General features: G+C 42.7%; 1 protein-coding gene across 2 annotated transcripts; it reads right to left on the minus strand.

The window, feature by feature from the left end:
- Positions 1-263: 263 nt before the first annotated feature.
- Positions 264-13,552, minus strand: tm7sf3 (transmembrane 7 superfamily member 3). 2 transcript variants are annotated; one of them, XM_024294688.2, is made up of 13 exons: positions 13,190-13,551; positions 12,508-12,655; positions 9,737-9,891; positions 7,304-7,454; positions 6,709-6,829; positions 4,297-4,468; positions 2,641-2,818; positions 2,482-2,568; positions 2,239-2,319; positions 2,009-2,161; positions 1,840-1,940; positions 890-1,052; positions 264-818 (listed from the first exon to the last, which is right to left on the minus strand). In XM_024294688.2, the coding sequence occupies exons 4-13, from the start codon at positions 7,341-7,343 to the stop codon at positions 565-567; spliced, it is 1,350 nt and encodes a 449-aa protein (XP_024150456.1). In that variant the 5' UTR covers positions 7,344-7,454; positions 9,737-9,891; positions 12,508-12,655; positions 13,190-13,551; the 3' UTR covers positions 264-564. The 2 variants fall into 2 exon arrangements, with proteins under 2 accessions (XP_024150456.1, XP_024150455.1); XM_024294687.2 differs by lacking the exon at positions 12,508-12,655 and having other exon boundaries at positions 13,190-13,552.
- Between the last annotated feature and the right edge of the window lie 2,807 nt (positions 13,553-16,359).

Below are 16,359 nucleotides of genomic sequence, written 5' to 3' on the forward strand. Positions count from 1 at the left end.
CTAGAGTCATCCATGCACCAATGAAGGATGTGTCTGGATCAGTGGGAGGAGCCACACTCGTGCTCCAGGACAACAGATAAACCCAGCTGGGATTTGAACCTTCTCACTGTGTTTTTTTTCTTCAAGCATTTTGTGTTTGATTCAATAAATCTCCTGAAGGATTACTTTACTAACCATAACTGTGCTAAAGTTTTTGTGTTGTTTTTCAGAACTTTTAACCCAAATGTGTGACTGGATGGTCCGACCGGAGTTCAATCATAAACTGAAACTTAAGGCAGTTTATTAAATATCAAAACATTAAATTACAAAGCTCAGAAATGTCCTGATTTCATTTGAACAGTGTCTGCTTTCATTTGCATCAACATGAGATCTGCAAATGCTTGTAGAGGCGGAGCCTAAAAGTCAGTCTGGTTCCTCCGGTGGGAGGGGAGGGGCTTGTGTTGGATCACTCCTCGCCATCGGGTAATTCCAGTAGATTGTGAAGGAGAAAAGCGGCTCGATGAGAGTGATCAAACCAGGCTCCTCCCTCTAAGGGTCCAACCCTCCCCACTGAGGGGGCGGGGTTTACAGCAGCAGAGGCGTGTGCTCCCCCGCCGGCTCCCTCCGCCTGGTGAGCTGCCGCGCCCGCTCCAGCAGGCGGCTGGGCAGCGAGGGGAAGTGGTGGCTGGGGTCCAGCACGTTGGTCTTGCGGCGCTCGCGCTCCTGCTGCCACATCAGGTACGGGCTGGGGGGGAAGAAGGGGCGGGCGCGCTCGCGGTACAGCTGCAGCACCATCCCGCACACGCCCAGCACCACCCACGCCGTGATCAGGACGTAGTCTGGAAGGGAGAGCGGACGTTGAGACGGGAGGCCGTCACCGCGGCAACCAGAGGCGGAGCCAAACACTCACCGACGGTCTGGAAGGGCACGTCGGTGAAGGCGGCGCTGAAGTTGGTGTTGAGCAGCCGTTTGAGGATGTTGAGCGTGATGAAGGACAGGCTGGTGTAGACGTAGGCGTTGATGGCCAGAACCACGGCGTAGGCGCCCACCACGCCGCACGTGCAGATGTTCCCCTGAAGCACAAAGCCACATGAGAAACCTCCTCCGCTCGGACTCGGACAACATGACCATATTTGGGCAAAAGGGAGGGGCTAGAGAGTCAGAACTATTGAACATTTTGGATCAGATGTGATTCCATTAAAACTGACAAATTAATGATGATTTAGGGTTCCTACACGTTTCTTCAAGTTAAATTTAAGACTTTTTAAGACCTTGAAAAATTAAGATTAATTTCTCAGTCTATGGACGAGGAAAAAACAAAATCCTCGTCAGTAACACATATACAGTTTAAACTTCAGTAGTTAAAATACGATTACTAGATCACAGAAACCCTTCACGACTTCATTAACGACTTTTTGGTTACTAACCGGGGTGGCCGGTAACATTCAAAGTCGGCCAGCCAAACCTGGGCTCTACTTCCCAAACATTTCTATGAAAAATAAGTTAAATATTTGCAAGTGAAACACTGTATTTATTTGTTTATTTTCAGGTAAGGATTATTGTCTCGTAAAATAAAACTGAAAATGCTTTGTGCCAAAGCAGTGAAGCTCGATGACCAGCTGGATGCTCACAGATGTGGTCAACTTTGGGCCTCACCGTCTGTTTCTCAAGATGTTTTTAAAATAATCTTTAAGACAATTTGTACGGAAGTGTACTGTTTTCCACTAAAAAAATAAGATTACTCTTTCTTTGTTCTTTTTAAGAATCTCATGCATTTCTCTGTGAGAACCTACAGATTTTCATTATATTTTGACGAGTCTCACTGTCACCACCTGATGGCGCCAGAGTGAAGCGTGTTACCTCTCTGGGCCAGCGCAGGAAGAAGAGTGGCACCACCAGCATGATGCAGCAGAAGGTCACCCAGAAGACGGCGTCGGAGTTCCTGAAGGCGTCCAGGTCACCTGAGGACACAAACACACGTCTGTCTCCGCCTCCTGAAAACCAACCCGCGCCGGGAAATCTCCCTCACCTAACGGCGTGAAGAGGACCACGGAGGCCACCAGGAAGCCCAGCATGAGGCCCACCACCACCACGCACGCCATGACCGAGCCGAAGCGCCACCAGCTCATCACCAGGAGGACTCCGCCCACCACGCCCAGCACGGCCGACACCGCCAGGCGCTCTGCAGAGAGGCGGAGCTAAACGGTGACGGTCTGGAAAGGGTTCTGAGCCGAGACTGGTGGTAAAGCATAAACTGACCGTCGTAGTGGAGGTCGGTGGTTCTGGTGATGAGGACGAAGAAGAAGAACGCGGAGAAGCTGAAGCCCATGCAGAAGAGTTCTGGAAGAGAATGACGTTCAGACCAAAGTCTGTTCATCTTCTATCACAAACACTCTGAAGGCTAACGCAGCTGCTCCATGAGCTGCACCGACCACGAGCAGATAGGAGGCGGAGCCAGTTTCACTCTCCCTAAAAACTGTGGCTGGATGAGGAAGCGCTCACCACATTTGAAGAAGCGATGTCCAAAGAAGCAGACGAACAGGCCGGCCAGGCCGCTGATGGTGAAGAAGACCTTAGTGGAGACCTTCCCTGGAACAGACCACACTTCATTCTATCACAGACACACTTTGACTTCACGCAGGATCTAAGAAGACTCCTGACCGAGCGTCTGACAGCCGTCCAGGGTGGAGGTGAAGCTGCAGGCGTAGGTGTGGGCGGGAACGTAGGAGGAGGAGGTGTTCAGCAGCGGGTCCCTGACGATCACCGAGTAGATGACGCCCTGACCGGGGATGGAGTTGAACACGGACGTGGACTTGTCTGTGGACAGCAGGGTCATGACCTTCACAGGAGGAGAGAACGTCGTTACAACAGAGTCAAGAGAGCCGTGAGCCAATCAGGACGCAGGAGCAGCAAGTTTGGTTGTCTCAGCATTCACCCGGTGAAAAGGATGTGTTTACTGTGCTGCTTAGTAGTAATACCACAACCTATGGGATCAAAGGCTTTCAAAATGGGTGTTTTTCTGCTATTAATTCTTAAAGGTTTTCATTCAGCAGTGGATGCAGTTTGTTTTTTCCCAGTGTGAATCTGCTCCATCCGTCTCTGTTTCATTCATTAAGATTTGAGTTTTTATCCCACAGATCAGGTCTTCATTTGATCCTATTTTTTCTGCATTGCAGGTACATTTAAGAGGACGGGACACCAGATTTCTACAGACACGTTTACATTCATACTGTAATTATCAAGATATATTTCATTAAATTGGATTTTTCTTTTTATAGAGGTAATAGAGAAATCAGGGCACTGAGAAGACCAGACCTTTATCCGTAAAAGTTCATAATCAGGTTGGTAACTCTTTTAAAAACCAGATTTAGCTCCAGTCTTTGAAATACTGTAACTCTTACCCCGTTAATGCGATTACCATCATTCCAACGGAGAAAAGAGGCATTGCACTGTTTCACTCCACGATAGTGAAGTGTTTACGCGATCAACATAGATCAACTGATTCTGACGCATAAATCAGCTTTTATTTTTTTCCTGAAGCTGCTTTTCTCCACGTCAGAATCTGTCAGAAAGACATAAATTGAACAAACTGTCGTAGAGTTACGGTAGAGAGCTCAAAAGGGGGAAATGAAGGGTTTTTATACTGAATAAAGGCTTTTTAAAACTTTTCTAGATGTAATACTTCTATACCTTTTTACTAACCCATTGATGAATGCATTGGTACATGAACCCACATGGAGCTCCAGACCAGTTGAAACCAGTCAGGGGGAGCTTCCACGATCTAATCAGTACTTTTCCACTGAAAAATTAAGCCATACATCATTTTGTTGGCAGGAGGGGCATTGACCACTCAAACCTTAGATTTTAGATGTAAAATAAGGTGGTGAGCCCTTTGGGGGGGGTTCCTTCTCTCCTGACAAAAATCAGCCTGAAGCCACACAAGGCCCGCCTTGGACATATATATACGTGGACTCCATTTGACAGGTCTTTGACTGTCATGGTGACGATCCAGAATACTCGCTGCGACTCTGATCCAACTTTTTATTGAAAGGACTACATTTCAATTGAGTTTTTTGGTCACTTTCTTCCTGATCGACGAACACACCAGAGGTTAGCGGTGAATCAGCTGATTGGGAGAAAAGCGGCTTTGCGCCACATTACTGCTGAAGAGCCTCATTTCAGGCTGTTTTTCTCTGCATCAGAATCCACTGGATTACACGGTTGAGGAGTTACGGAAGTTGAAAGAAAGTCAACACTGGAGCTAAAGCGCTGGTCTTAAAAGGTCAAACAAAACAATAATGCTCTTTAAAAAATTACCCGTTTGCCGATTGCTGTCATCTGTTGGACATCCGCCACAGCCTGAAGCCCGGAAAACAGGCTGCTCTCCGACAGGTCGTTCTCTGGCAGGAAGTACTGGTAGACGTCGTACTGCAGCCGCCAGCGAGTGTTGGTGTCCGTCGACTCATCGCAGGCCGGAGGAGTCTGACCTCTGACACAGGAAGCAGACCAAAACATGTCATCACTTTGACAGAATTTCTGATTTTTCTTCTGCATTTGTCCAGTCCAGCAGCGGAGCAACAAAACTTCTTGGATTGAAGCGATTTTATTTCAACCACTGGGGTTCTGTTTTTAAAGCTGTTAACAGGACTGCTTTTTATACCCAACTACACATTTATAGACTCAAATATTCACAAGAACACATACCACTTTATGATGTACACCAAACAGTTCTATTCAGCCAATCACATGGTGGAGGTGACCTTCTGCGGTTCAAATGAGCATCAGAATGAGGAAAAACAGTGATTGAAGTGACTTTGAACATGGAACGGTTGTTGGTTTCAGACGGGCTGGTTTGAGGAGTTCAGAAACGGCAGATCTACTGGGATTTTCACCCACAACCATCTCTAGGGTTTACAGAGAATGATCAGAAAAAGAGAAAATATCCAGAGAGCTGCAGTTCTGAGATCTGGAGATCTTGGATGGGTGGAACGGGAGATCGGCATCATGGATGTTCAGCCGACAAATCTGATGTTATCGTGTCCATATGGACCAAACTCTCTGAGGAATGTTGTTGAATCCATGCCACCAAGGATGACGGCAGTTCTGAAGACAAAAGCGCTCCAACCCTGTCCTGCACAAACCTTTTATACGTCTACAGATCCGCACAGAGAACAGTCAATGCTACTGCAGCACAGATAACTCTGAAATATCTACGTTTTGGGGTAAGAACCGCATATTTTCTCTGAACTTTAACCACACGAGGACGGAAACAAACTGCAAAGACTGGCACGTTTCTAACATCTGTGCCAGCAGCAGGATGTTCGCCTCCACCACAACCACACAAGTTCACAAAGAAACTCCTACAAGCCTAAAGCAGACAGAGGCAACTCCATGAGACCTTCTCCACTTCAACCTTCAAATCTCTAGTCCCAACACTCAATTAGTGTCCAGCAGTGATAACAGTGAGCTTCACAGGTCTCAGTGACATGCTCCCTGAAAGCGTCCCACTGCTGATTAGATGTTCTCGTAAAGATTCACAGTAAAAACAACTAAAATCCAGAGGCATACAGTCCAAGAACCCCTCCAGATGGATGCAGGAAACCATCTTTGTGGTCTCAGACTCACTGCAGTTATGAGGTCATGAGGCAGCCGGATCATATCGGCTTCCAGAACAAACAAGCTTAAACAACCAATTGGCATCAGCAGTCCAAAAACCACTGTTACTAATGGGCTGCAAACTCAATTAAGCCGATTACATGCAAACTCTGGGATTTTAAACTGTAACGCCCACATGAAAGAGGAACCTCTCAGAAGTGCTTGGTCATCCCAGAGAACATCGGTGGAGATAAACGGCTGGTTTTGGCTGACTGGTGTTAAAACGAAAGTGGTAGCTTGTTTACAACACAGGGAACTTGAAGAACGACGCTTTAATTTATGGACCTGACTGACCTGTGATCACTTTTCCAGAAGGTTCCTGTGTTTTCACCAAATGAGCACAAGAAGATCTAAATGACTCAAAGAAATAGAAGATGTTTGACTGTAATTGAGAACTGGACAGTGACTCCTCCCCCTTGGTTCCAAGAAGCCAAAATCCCATAAACTTTTATAGAGAAATAAACAGCTGTTACTCATTCTGCTGGTCAGAATAACCATTCTTGCTCTGATAGTTTTCTTGAACATTTTCTTGATAATCCTTATTTTTTCTAAGTTCATAAAGTTATAAACAGGCCAACCAGATCAGGGGTCTTCCAACAAGCTCACTCCTGATTGGCCAGAGTTGTTGCCATAGAAACAACAACTCAGACGAACTTGAACCAATCACTACTTACTGACATTGTCTGGCTCCGACATTGTGATGTCTGTATTCCCAAAAAAATGGCGACTGAATTGACTTCATTTTGTTGGCGCCAGAAGTAAACTATGTCCAGTTCTCTTATACAGTCAATGGGCTATACATGTTTTTATACTGTGAGATGCCTTCATTTAATCTGTTGTAGTAATAATTAAGATGGTACAGGAGAAATTAGGATTTTTTGGGATCAGAAACAGAATAATTATAAAGACGAGTGTCATCTGCATATGATTGAAATTGTGAATAAATAAATGTGAACAAAAGAAAACGCTAGAATACAGTCTTGGAACATTCGTTTTGTCATATGAAGTGGTTAAAAATCTCCCATAAAGCTTTCTGAGAGAGCAGGCAGTGTGATGACCCAAACAGGAAGTTACCTCTCGTATCCTAGGTTGGCCGGCGCGAAGCGGACGGTGGTCTCGTAGAGGTTGTAATGTATGTAGACATTTGGGTCCACCTCCAGGCTGAACTCTGAGTTACAGGCTCCAGGAACTGGATCTGAAACATTTACAAGTCAAAGTAAAAAGCAAAGAACTTCTGAAGGTTTTAGGGAAGTGGTCTCCAGCCCTGTTCCTCATGAGCTGCTTGTTTTGGAGCTAACCTGCTTCAGTAACTACTGATCACTTGGATCAGGTGTGTTCAGTCAATAAGAAGCTGGGATTGTTCAGTCCAGATAATCAGGAATTACTGAAGTGGGGCACATGAGGAACAGGGTTGGAGATGCTTGAGGCCTCCTGTCATGCTAGTATGACAACGTGGTCAATAAAACCAGAGCAGTGATGTAGAATCAGGGCAGCTGTTGGTCTGCAGCAGCTCCAAATCTGACTCTAGATCAACCATCAAGATGCTATGAAACTTTAGTTGCTTTGGTTTGAGCACAAATCTGTTTTTATGACTCAGAATGTGCAACTTCCTCATTTCAGGCTTCTCAAGTAAATCAGAGCAGCAGCATGTGGGCGGGTTGACAGTTACCAGAGCCGGAGTAGAGGAGGATGACGCCGGTGCCCGCCATGGCCTCGCTGTCGGGGGAGGACAGGAACAAGGACAGCGTGGTCTGGCTCGGCTCCAGAGCTGACAGGAGCCCCGAGTCCACCCCGGTCAGAGAGCTGCTCTGATCCGGCACCTGAGACAAACACACATACAGGTTTGTCAGCAAATACGGGGACCTGCATGGTGCGGGGGAATAGAAGCGTCAGAAAACATTTACAGACACTAAATAATTAACTGCTGACCCGTAACAGTAAAGAGTTCTGGACTCTGAGTCTGTCAACATGCTGAAACACAACAACTTTCCATGCTAACAGGACAACTGAAAAGCTCCACTGAAGAACGCTCCATCAAAAACTGGAATCTGCACTGCTCTCATCAACCCACGTCTCCTCTGCCCTTAGGTTTAGTGATGGTTTCAGAGCAGAGGAGCAGTGCTGCACCTTTATGGCTGTAAAAGCTCAGCAGAAACCACAGAACAGCTAGAGCGCTCTCAGGACTCTTCTAGCAGCAGTAGTGCAGCAGCACCGCAGCACCGATATCAGAGCAGCTGCCTGTGAAACGAACCAAACTGTCAAACTGAACTTCAGTCACAAAGACGTCACGACAGCGGTCGAGTGTTCACGACAGCGGCCGAGTGTTCAGAACGCTCCGGCTGAAGGAACAGAAAAGAAAACAGGAAGTAGCGCTTTCTCAATGTCTGCGCGGGTTTAGAAATCATCACATTTTACAGACATTTTTACTCTTTTTATATAATCTGTTCAAAGATTTTAAGAAATGTTTGCAATTTGTAAGAAACAATTGTAACTTTTCTGACATAATTGCACTTTTGTTGACATGATTGCAACCTTTTGGAAATGATCGCACTTATTAAACATGATTGCTTATTTCTGACAATATTGCAACTTTTCAGATATGACTGCAACGTTTATGTAATGATGACGGCAACGTTTATAACATGGCTGCAACTTTTCAGACAAGGTTGCAACTTTGCTGACATGATTGCATCTTTAACCCTTCTGCTCTCCTTGGCATGTTTACATTAAAAGTGGGGTCATCTGGACCCCACAAGACAGTGCACTGAACTTTTTTTTATCATTGATTTTTGAGTTTCACTAATGTCCATGGCAGACATAAAATCCTGTCCCCCTTTTTCCACATTTGTCATGGAAGGAATCACACATCAATATGTGGTTGGAGTCATCTGGACCCCAAAGAGAGCTGTAGGGTTAAAACATGGTTGCAACTTTTTAGGCATGATCCCAGTTTCCAGACATATTCATATATATTGCCCAAGATTACACTTTGTCTGACATTACCACAATTTTTTCAGACATGATTGGAGTTTCTGGACCTAATCACACTTTTCAGACATGATTGCAACTTTTCAGATATGTTCAGATCAGTTTCGATGATTGCAGGCTTGTGCTTTTAATTGCTGAAAGTTTCATTGAAAAGTTCAACCAACAGCCTGAAAAGACGCTCATCAAAAACAGGATCCCATGTTTCACTCATTTAAGCAGATGATAAACATGTAAATAAAACAGGGAAAGTGGTCTAGTAATTTGAAGAGGAAACTCAAATCCACAGAAAACTCATTTCCCATTTGCACTGGAAAGCACTCTTCCTCTTTCTCTGACGCTTACTCGCAACAACCAAATTCTGTTCAAGAGAAGAAAAGTCACTCATCATCCAGATTTTTGTTTTCTTTTTTCCATGATCAGGACTAAACCAACAAAGATGAGCTTAATACGTCCACAAGTTTGACCTGAGAGTGAGTTTTCCTCTGGAGACTCATGAGACCAGCACCAAGTGATTTTCTCCCGCTCTGCATGTCGTGACCCGTGGGCCGTACATCAGCTGACTGCCACTTTCTCTGGGGGGGTCAGGCGACCTCGCGCACAAAGCTTCATTCATCACACAGCGGCTGAACGAAGCGTCTGGGCACACGCTGAGAAACATGTCTGCAAACCTGAGGTTCCATGCTTCCAGCGTCACCGAGTCATCAGAGCCACTCCACCGAGGATAAACAGAGTAAACGCATTTGCTTTGCTCATTTAAATGAAAATTGGCATCTTCAGCTTCAAGCTTTCATCTCTGTCAGGGATGCTTCATTTTCCAACATATTTACCTGCAGCAGCTACTGAACCAAACAAATGTCCTACATTTGTTTGCATTTAATTCCACTAAGAGGTTTATTCAGTTCACTGGAGAGGGCGTCAAAGACAGTCTTTCCAATGCAGCAGGATAGACTAAACACACTGTTTCTCTCCTGTCATACTTTAAGGCATGTGCAGATTTCTTTAGTTTTGGGTGAAAACAAAAAGGTGAAGTTTAAAAGACTTTGTGGTGAGAAAGAAGACAGACAGGGTTTTCTGTAAACATCAGCACTGAACTGAAACAACGGCGGCTCCTCACCCTGCTGTAGGAGAGCGTGGCGTTGCGGTGCTGCGTGTGGAACTGCAGCGTGATGAAGGCCACCTCCGGGAGGATCCTGGACACCACGGCCTGCACCGTCTCATTCTGCGAGATGCTCACGTTCTGGAATGTCCCCGGCAGGAAAGTTACCCGATCTGAGAGGGACACACGCACACATGTGGTTCGGATCAACAAGTCAGGTGACTCTGAGACGCTTAAAAAGAAAACAGATGTACATTCAAAACGAGTTAAGGTTCAGGACAGGTTCACTGTATATGAGAACTGGACTGAGTTCTAATCACCCATAGAAATTTTCCGCACTATAAGGCACATTTTAAAGCCTTAATTTTTTTAATCCGAAGCACTTTTTATATGTGTTAATTCTGCTGCAAGCAAGGTTGGTGTTATAGTGAGTACGCTAACGTGGCTAACATGTAGCGATGTTGGACTGGTTTCTTCTAATGTGTTACTAACAAAGTTGGAAGTTACAGATGTGAATATGCTACCATGACAAACATTTTACAAGTTCTAGCATTACTGTGAACGGAGTTAATAAAGTTTGACTGACTCTTTTGTCTCGCTTAATGTGTCTGTCAGTTCGGTGCGCATTAAAAGCAACAAAAGTTTGAAAATAGAACATTAGTGATTCATTGATGAACATTATAGTGCAGAAAATGAATTGGTCCAAGTTGGTCTGAGTCATGGATTCTATGGCAGTCACTTTAGCCAATCAGGAGTGAGTTTGTTGGTAGTCAACACAGAAGCGTGCTCGAGAGAATCTGTCAATCGAATGTTTGAAACGTTGGAGGTGGGTTAGGAGCTAAATTGGGGTGGATATTATCTGAAACCCAAATAAAACAAACTGAAAAATATATTGTTGTTTGGCAAAAAAAAAAGTAAAATGTCCAAAACTTTTTGGTGCTCTAAAATAAACCAAATTACTTTCAGCTTCAAATGTGCTATTTTTTAGGTTTCAAAACTCAAAATTTCAATTTGAATTTTTTTTTCCTGTTTCGAATCTTTTTTTCACTTTCAACTCTTTTTTTTTTGTTTTCAAATCTGAAAATTTAATTTTTTTTCAGAGCAGGTAAAAAGCGAATCCAATCGGAGCGTTTTGTCTTATCGCACTGCGGCGGTTCTCTGGCTGTAACCAGCCTCTCGGACTTCAGCAGAGCTCACTCTCTCCACACGCCGGCAGACTGACAGCCGCTGCGGGGAGTGGGAGGAGCCTGCTCGGGTCTCCTGAACTGTGATGTTTTACTTATTTTCGTCGAGACAATAATGATAATAAAAAAGGTTCCCTAATTTTCCCCTCTCTCGAGTTAATGTGGAACAGCCCTCAAACTTAGTCACAGAGACACAGAAACACAGTGGAAGCGGCTGTCATGAAGCACTCCTCCAAGTGAGATCAAAACCCCGGTAACCCCTGGGACTAGCTCAGGATCACATGTTTGACAGGTGGTGAGCATCAGATTCGCTGCGCGGTGAAAGAGGGGCAGGGCACCAGTTTGAGGCTCAGAGGTTGGGGAGCTCTGATTTAATGAGAACAACCAGCACGTCAAAAAACGACAACAAACAAAACATCAATTTTTGACATGGAGGTCTTAATCATGCGTCAATATGTGACTTGGGAATGAAAATGTGTTGATTTGGGAAGATGTAAACATTCTTTTTTATTACTGAAGTACCAAAATTGGGACCAATTAGGAACCAAAACCAAAGAACCGCATAAAACCCAATCGGTGCCCAACCCTAATAAGGACATTGTCAATGTCTGTACGTAACACTACAAGATGGCGTTTTTAACGGGCTAGAATAGCAGTGTGGACACGCGGTTTCTTCATGGTAAAACTCTGCTTTTTACACCCGTCTTGGGACAACTTCAGACTATGATAGTACAGACAATACAGATATTTTCTGACTGTAATTATCACAGTTTTCAGAGTCAGTGAATCCACTGGAACTGAAGTCACCACCCTCATTGATTTTGATTGGTCCTTTGTGTTAGCCCCGCCCCAACACACCACAACGGGGACAAAAGTTTTAAAACTGAAATGTTAAAACTCAAAAATGAAAAAAAAAAGAGTTGAAAGTGAAAAAAAAAAGATTTGAAACTGAAAAAAAGTTTTGAAATTGAAATTTAGAGTTTTGTAACCTAAAAAACAGAACATTTGAAGCTGAAAATAAATAAGTTGATTTAAGAATAGTAAAACGTTTTGGGCATTTTATTTTATTTATTTTTTTGACCAAACATTTTTTTAAATGTTTTATTTGGGTTTCAAATAATATTGGCCACGACTTACCTCCATAGGAAGGGGGCCACCAAATACTTGTATTGAGGTGTCTAATTGGTCAGTTTATAACTTGAATAACTTGGACTACAGAAAAAATATCATGAAATAAAATGAGGAATATAAGGAAGATATTAAAACAAGGCATCAGAGTAAGAATGGTTATTCTGGCAAATATAATAACTGTGTAATAGCTGTTTATACTTTAGAAGACTGGAGTTTTGGCTTCTTGGAGCCAGTAGTTACTTCCTATTTGGAACTCCAGGAGGGAGGAGTCACTCAGTCCAGTTCTCATTTACAGTCGAAAACAACCTACCAAATTTCACCGGTTCTTCCTTCAGACAAATTTACCGATCTGTTTCCATCCTTTCAAGAGATTCCTGTTTTCCTGTATTAACCGTGTTTTTTCTTCATCTCTGTGGCCTATCTCAGAGGAATGTGTAATAAACAACTGAGACTTGTCCAACACAACATACTGACCCTTCCTCCTCAAAAGCCCGTGAAAGAAACAAACTCCCAGCCTCTTAGGGCCAATTGCATAAGTGCTGCAGCTTCTCCTGAAGTGTCACAGTGAGGGTGCCCGTCCTTGCTGATAGCAGCAGCTGATAGGTGGCTGATTGTGGTCCATCTCAAGGAAAAAAATAATCCAAACACAAACCAACTTTCTTAGTACTGGAATTACTTTTGCATCAATAACTTATTTTTTTCCTACATTTTCATGACTTCAACAAACCCTAAACATAAAATAATTTTCAGCAGGTTTGTTACTTTTGAACCCGGTTGGTCAGAGTTCAGCGGACCTGCTGTCAATAAATGACTCGCTGTTGTGTTTTTATATAATGTGGAATAAAAGACAGCCTCCTATAAAGTTCTCCTGACAGCTGGGGGTTTTGATCAAAACATCTGACACCAAAACATCCATCTGATCGTACTGATCTGATCACAGAAGACTATTGATTTAGTCAATCTGTCACCGGAAACTGTTTGGTTTCTGTCAACTTTTAAACGAGGCTGAATCAGAAATCGGCGCGTGCCTGTAAACAGGTTTTAAGCTAGCTCCGCTCTGACCGAACCGCGTTTTTAGAGTCAAAATATGAAAAAAATGCTTTAAAAAGGCAATAACAGAAAAATAAAGTGACGTATTTTCTCTATTCGTACTCACTCTCTACTTGAGCTCCAACGTCCCTCACCAACTGGACATGCAGCAGCAGCAGCGCGCAGCAGACCCACAAAACCATCTCCTTCCGCTCCGTTTAAGTGACAGACAATTTATTTGACTTTTCTTTCGTTAAAATCATGAGGAAAACCGCAGCAGAGCAGCTCTTTGAGCGGGAAAGGCGAAAGCGGCATGCCGAGCCTCGGTGGTCCTTTCCTGCTGACCTCCTTCTCCCGCTGCGGCTCCTCGGTGATGCTCTTGTGTCAAATCTCGCGATATTTAGAACCCATCCATTTCCAAAGAAGCCACACACTCTTACATTTAAACACAAGAGAAGAAGCAGGAAGCATGTTCTACCCTTCTCCCACATGAATTTCTGGTTATTTCATAATAATTAGTTTTTCTGACCCGACCCGATCTGGTTTTAGCCGGGCTTGGGACATCCACATCAGCCGTTTTCTGAACCCGCTCAACCACTTTGGAGTCATGGGGCTGCTGGAGCCTATCCCAGCTACTGTTTGGGTGGAGGCAGTGAAAACACCGGAAAAGATTTACTTGTGGTATCTCAGTGAACCTGATAGTCCTAATCGGTCACCCAAGAAAACAATAGCATGAGCCAACCCTGCTCAATGTCTGTAAACAACAAAAATAAATCAAATCAGTGCAGTCTAGATGTGTACAGCATGCGTAGTGTTCACTGTAGTTGTTGTAGTTGCTCTTTTTTTCTATCATTTAAGGTTTAAGTTGATTTATTCTGGGATAATATTCCTGCATTTTTATTATTCATAATTATGATAAAAGTTATGGTTTTAAAGTTTTAAAGTTGGCATTCTACTAGCTTTTTGGGCTATTTTAGCATTTACTAAAATTTTAAGGCTGTTTTGGAGTTTAGCTAATATTTCAGCTACATGCTAGCAGTTTTGGCTAATTTAGGCTTTATTTGTTTATTTATTCATTTTTAGGCTATTTTGAAGTTTAGCTATTTTTTCAGCTGCATGCTAGCTGTTTTAGCAAACCTAATTTTTATTTTTTATGTTTTAAGGCTAATTTGGCATTTAGCTAATATTTTAGGTGGGCATCATCTTCAGCATCTTCAGCTATCATCACTAACATCTTCAGTGGCCAAATTCATCTTACAACATCCACACTAGCATTATCACAGGTAATACTATATATTTAGTTCATAATCATGATAAAAATTTACGGTTTTAAAGTTTTAAAAGGTTTGTTTTAGAGAATAAATGTTTCTCCTGTTCGGCTGGCGACCTAAGGTGTGTTTTGGATTTTGGCCCCTTGTGATTGAGTTTGACTTCCCTGATTTACTGAATTCCACACATTTATTTTAAAGACGAAAACACCTTTAAAAAAACAGTTGAAGTAAACAAGAGTTAAATTAAACCTGTGATTTTCATCACAACACTTATCCCAGTCAGACTAAACATTTGTCTTGCTTTTTATGAAGAGCTTGTTTTTCCTGTTAGTTTTCAGTCAATAATCCGTTGGCTTTTCTGCTGCACAGATAAAGAAATAATGTTGGGTTGGTATGGATAGAAACACGTCAACTGTGAGGAGAGAATTTGAAAAAAGATCCAGGAAATCACATCACAGGTTTTTTTTAGAAGAATGTGTTTGTACAACAGTGCCAAAAGTGAGTGTTCAGTTAGAAAGAAGAGTTCACCTCAGTACTTTGTCAATGATTGAGATCAAAGGTTAATGGCAGGAGCAATGTGGGGTTGAGTGTACTTCTTAGGTATACTTGGTACTAGGGGTATGTGTCGACAAGAGTCTGATGATACATTACGTATTGTGATATGTATCTCACAATACCATATGTATCACGATATATCCCAAGACTGTCCCTGAAGAATATTTCACTTTTTTGTCTTTTTTCAAAGAGTATGACTTAAAAAAAAACTCTACCTGAAAACTCCACCTTTCATGGCAATAAAATGGAAAAATTAATTTTATTTAATGATCACATGTTAATCACTGCAACCATATCTCATATACAAGTTGTTTTTACCCGAGCAAATTCACAGTGCTGTTTTTTCTTTTCAATAATATGACAAAATATTTTTCAGTATAAGAAAAAAAGCAGAGAATGAATGTTCCTTAACCAATAAGGTTCTACAAGTATGATTGAAGAAGTGGAGTTAAATTCCAACATTGCTAAATGTAGCACGTCGAGTACTTCTAAAAGGCTGTCGTTGTTCTGGTGTGGTAGAGCTGCTCAAAGAAGCTCAGTGTGTTCTGCTGCCAACTAGCAGTTTTCAGTGGAACAAAGAAGTAAGACACCAAACTACATTTACTCATAAATTATTGATTAAATATCATCAAATGACATTTCACGATATATCACAGAATTGATTTTTCCTTACACCCCTACTTGGAACATGGGCAGCCAAGGTGGGAACCAAACCTTCAATCTACCTTTGTACCACTCACCAGGTTTGTACTGTAGCTGCTATTTTGGTCCATTCTTCCATGCAGATCTCCTCTACAGCTGTGATGTCTTAGGGTTGAGGGGAACAAGGATTTTCTACACCCTACACATATTCTCTATTGGATCGAGGTCCAAAGACTGTCTAGAACGCTCTAGAACCTTGAAGTACTTGTTACATAGACCAGGGATAAGCAAACTTTCTTAATCGTGGGCCACAAAGGGTTCTGAAATTTGACAGGAGGGGTGGACCAGGATCAGATTTGGTAATTTACCTCATAAAATAGAGAAACAACACAGGATCTGGACAGAAAATGCTTTCGTCTTGACTAAAAATGACTTTAAAACAGAAGATTTTTGAGTTTTTATTTCAAAACTGTGGTTTTTGTTCTCATTTTAGTGTCATTTTCACAAAGGAAAAAACTCAAACTCAGGTAAATGCTTCGTTCATGTGGTCTTGGAATAATTAGAAAAATGACTCACTGGGAAATCACATGAATATCTGGAAAATAAACAAATCTTCAAACACTACACAAATGCAGAAGAACTTTCTGCACCTCAACAAAGGTGAATTTATTTGTAGTGCACCTGAGGGCAGACACCGGAACTGTAAGGAGAATAAAAGCAAATACAGGTAATCAAAATCATTTACTCCAGTTTGGCGGGCCAGATTAAATAATTTAACGGGCCACATATGGTCCCCCAGGCTTTAGTTTGACTACACTCATTTGTTGCC

This window comes from Oryzias melastigma, linkage group LG23 (genome assembly GCF_002922805.2).
Source record: "Oryzias melastigma strain HK-1 linkage group LG23, ASM292280v2, whole genome shotgun sequence".
NCBI classification, from domain to species: Eukaryota; Metazoa; Chordata; class Actinopteri; order Beloniformes; family Adrianichthyidae; genus Oryzias; species Oryzias melastigma.

Coding starts and splice junctions, on each gene's coding strand:
- tm7sf3 (XM_024294687.2), bottom strand. CDS start 13,265: ATGGTTTTGTGGGTCTGCTGCGCGCTGCTGCTGCTGCATGTCCAGTTG. Junction 9,892..13,189: donor CGTTGGAGCTCAAGTAGAGA/GTGAGTACGAAT, acceptor TGTCCCTCTCAG/ATCGGGTAACTTTCCTGCCG. Junction 2,320..2,481: donor ACATCGCTTCTTCAAATGTG/GTGAGCGCTTCC, acceptor ATTCTCTTCCAG/AACTCTTCTGCATGGGCTTC.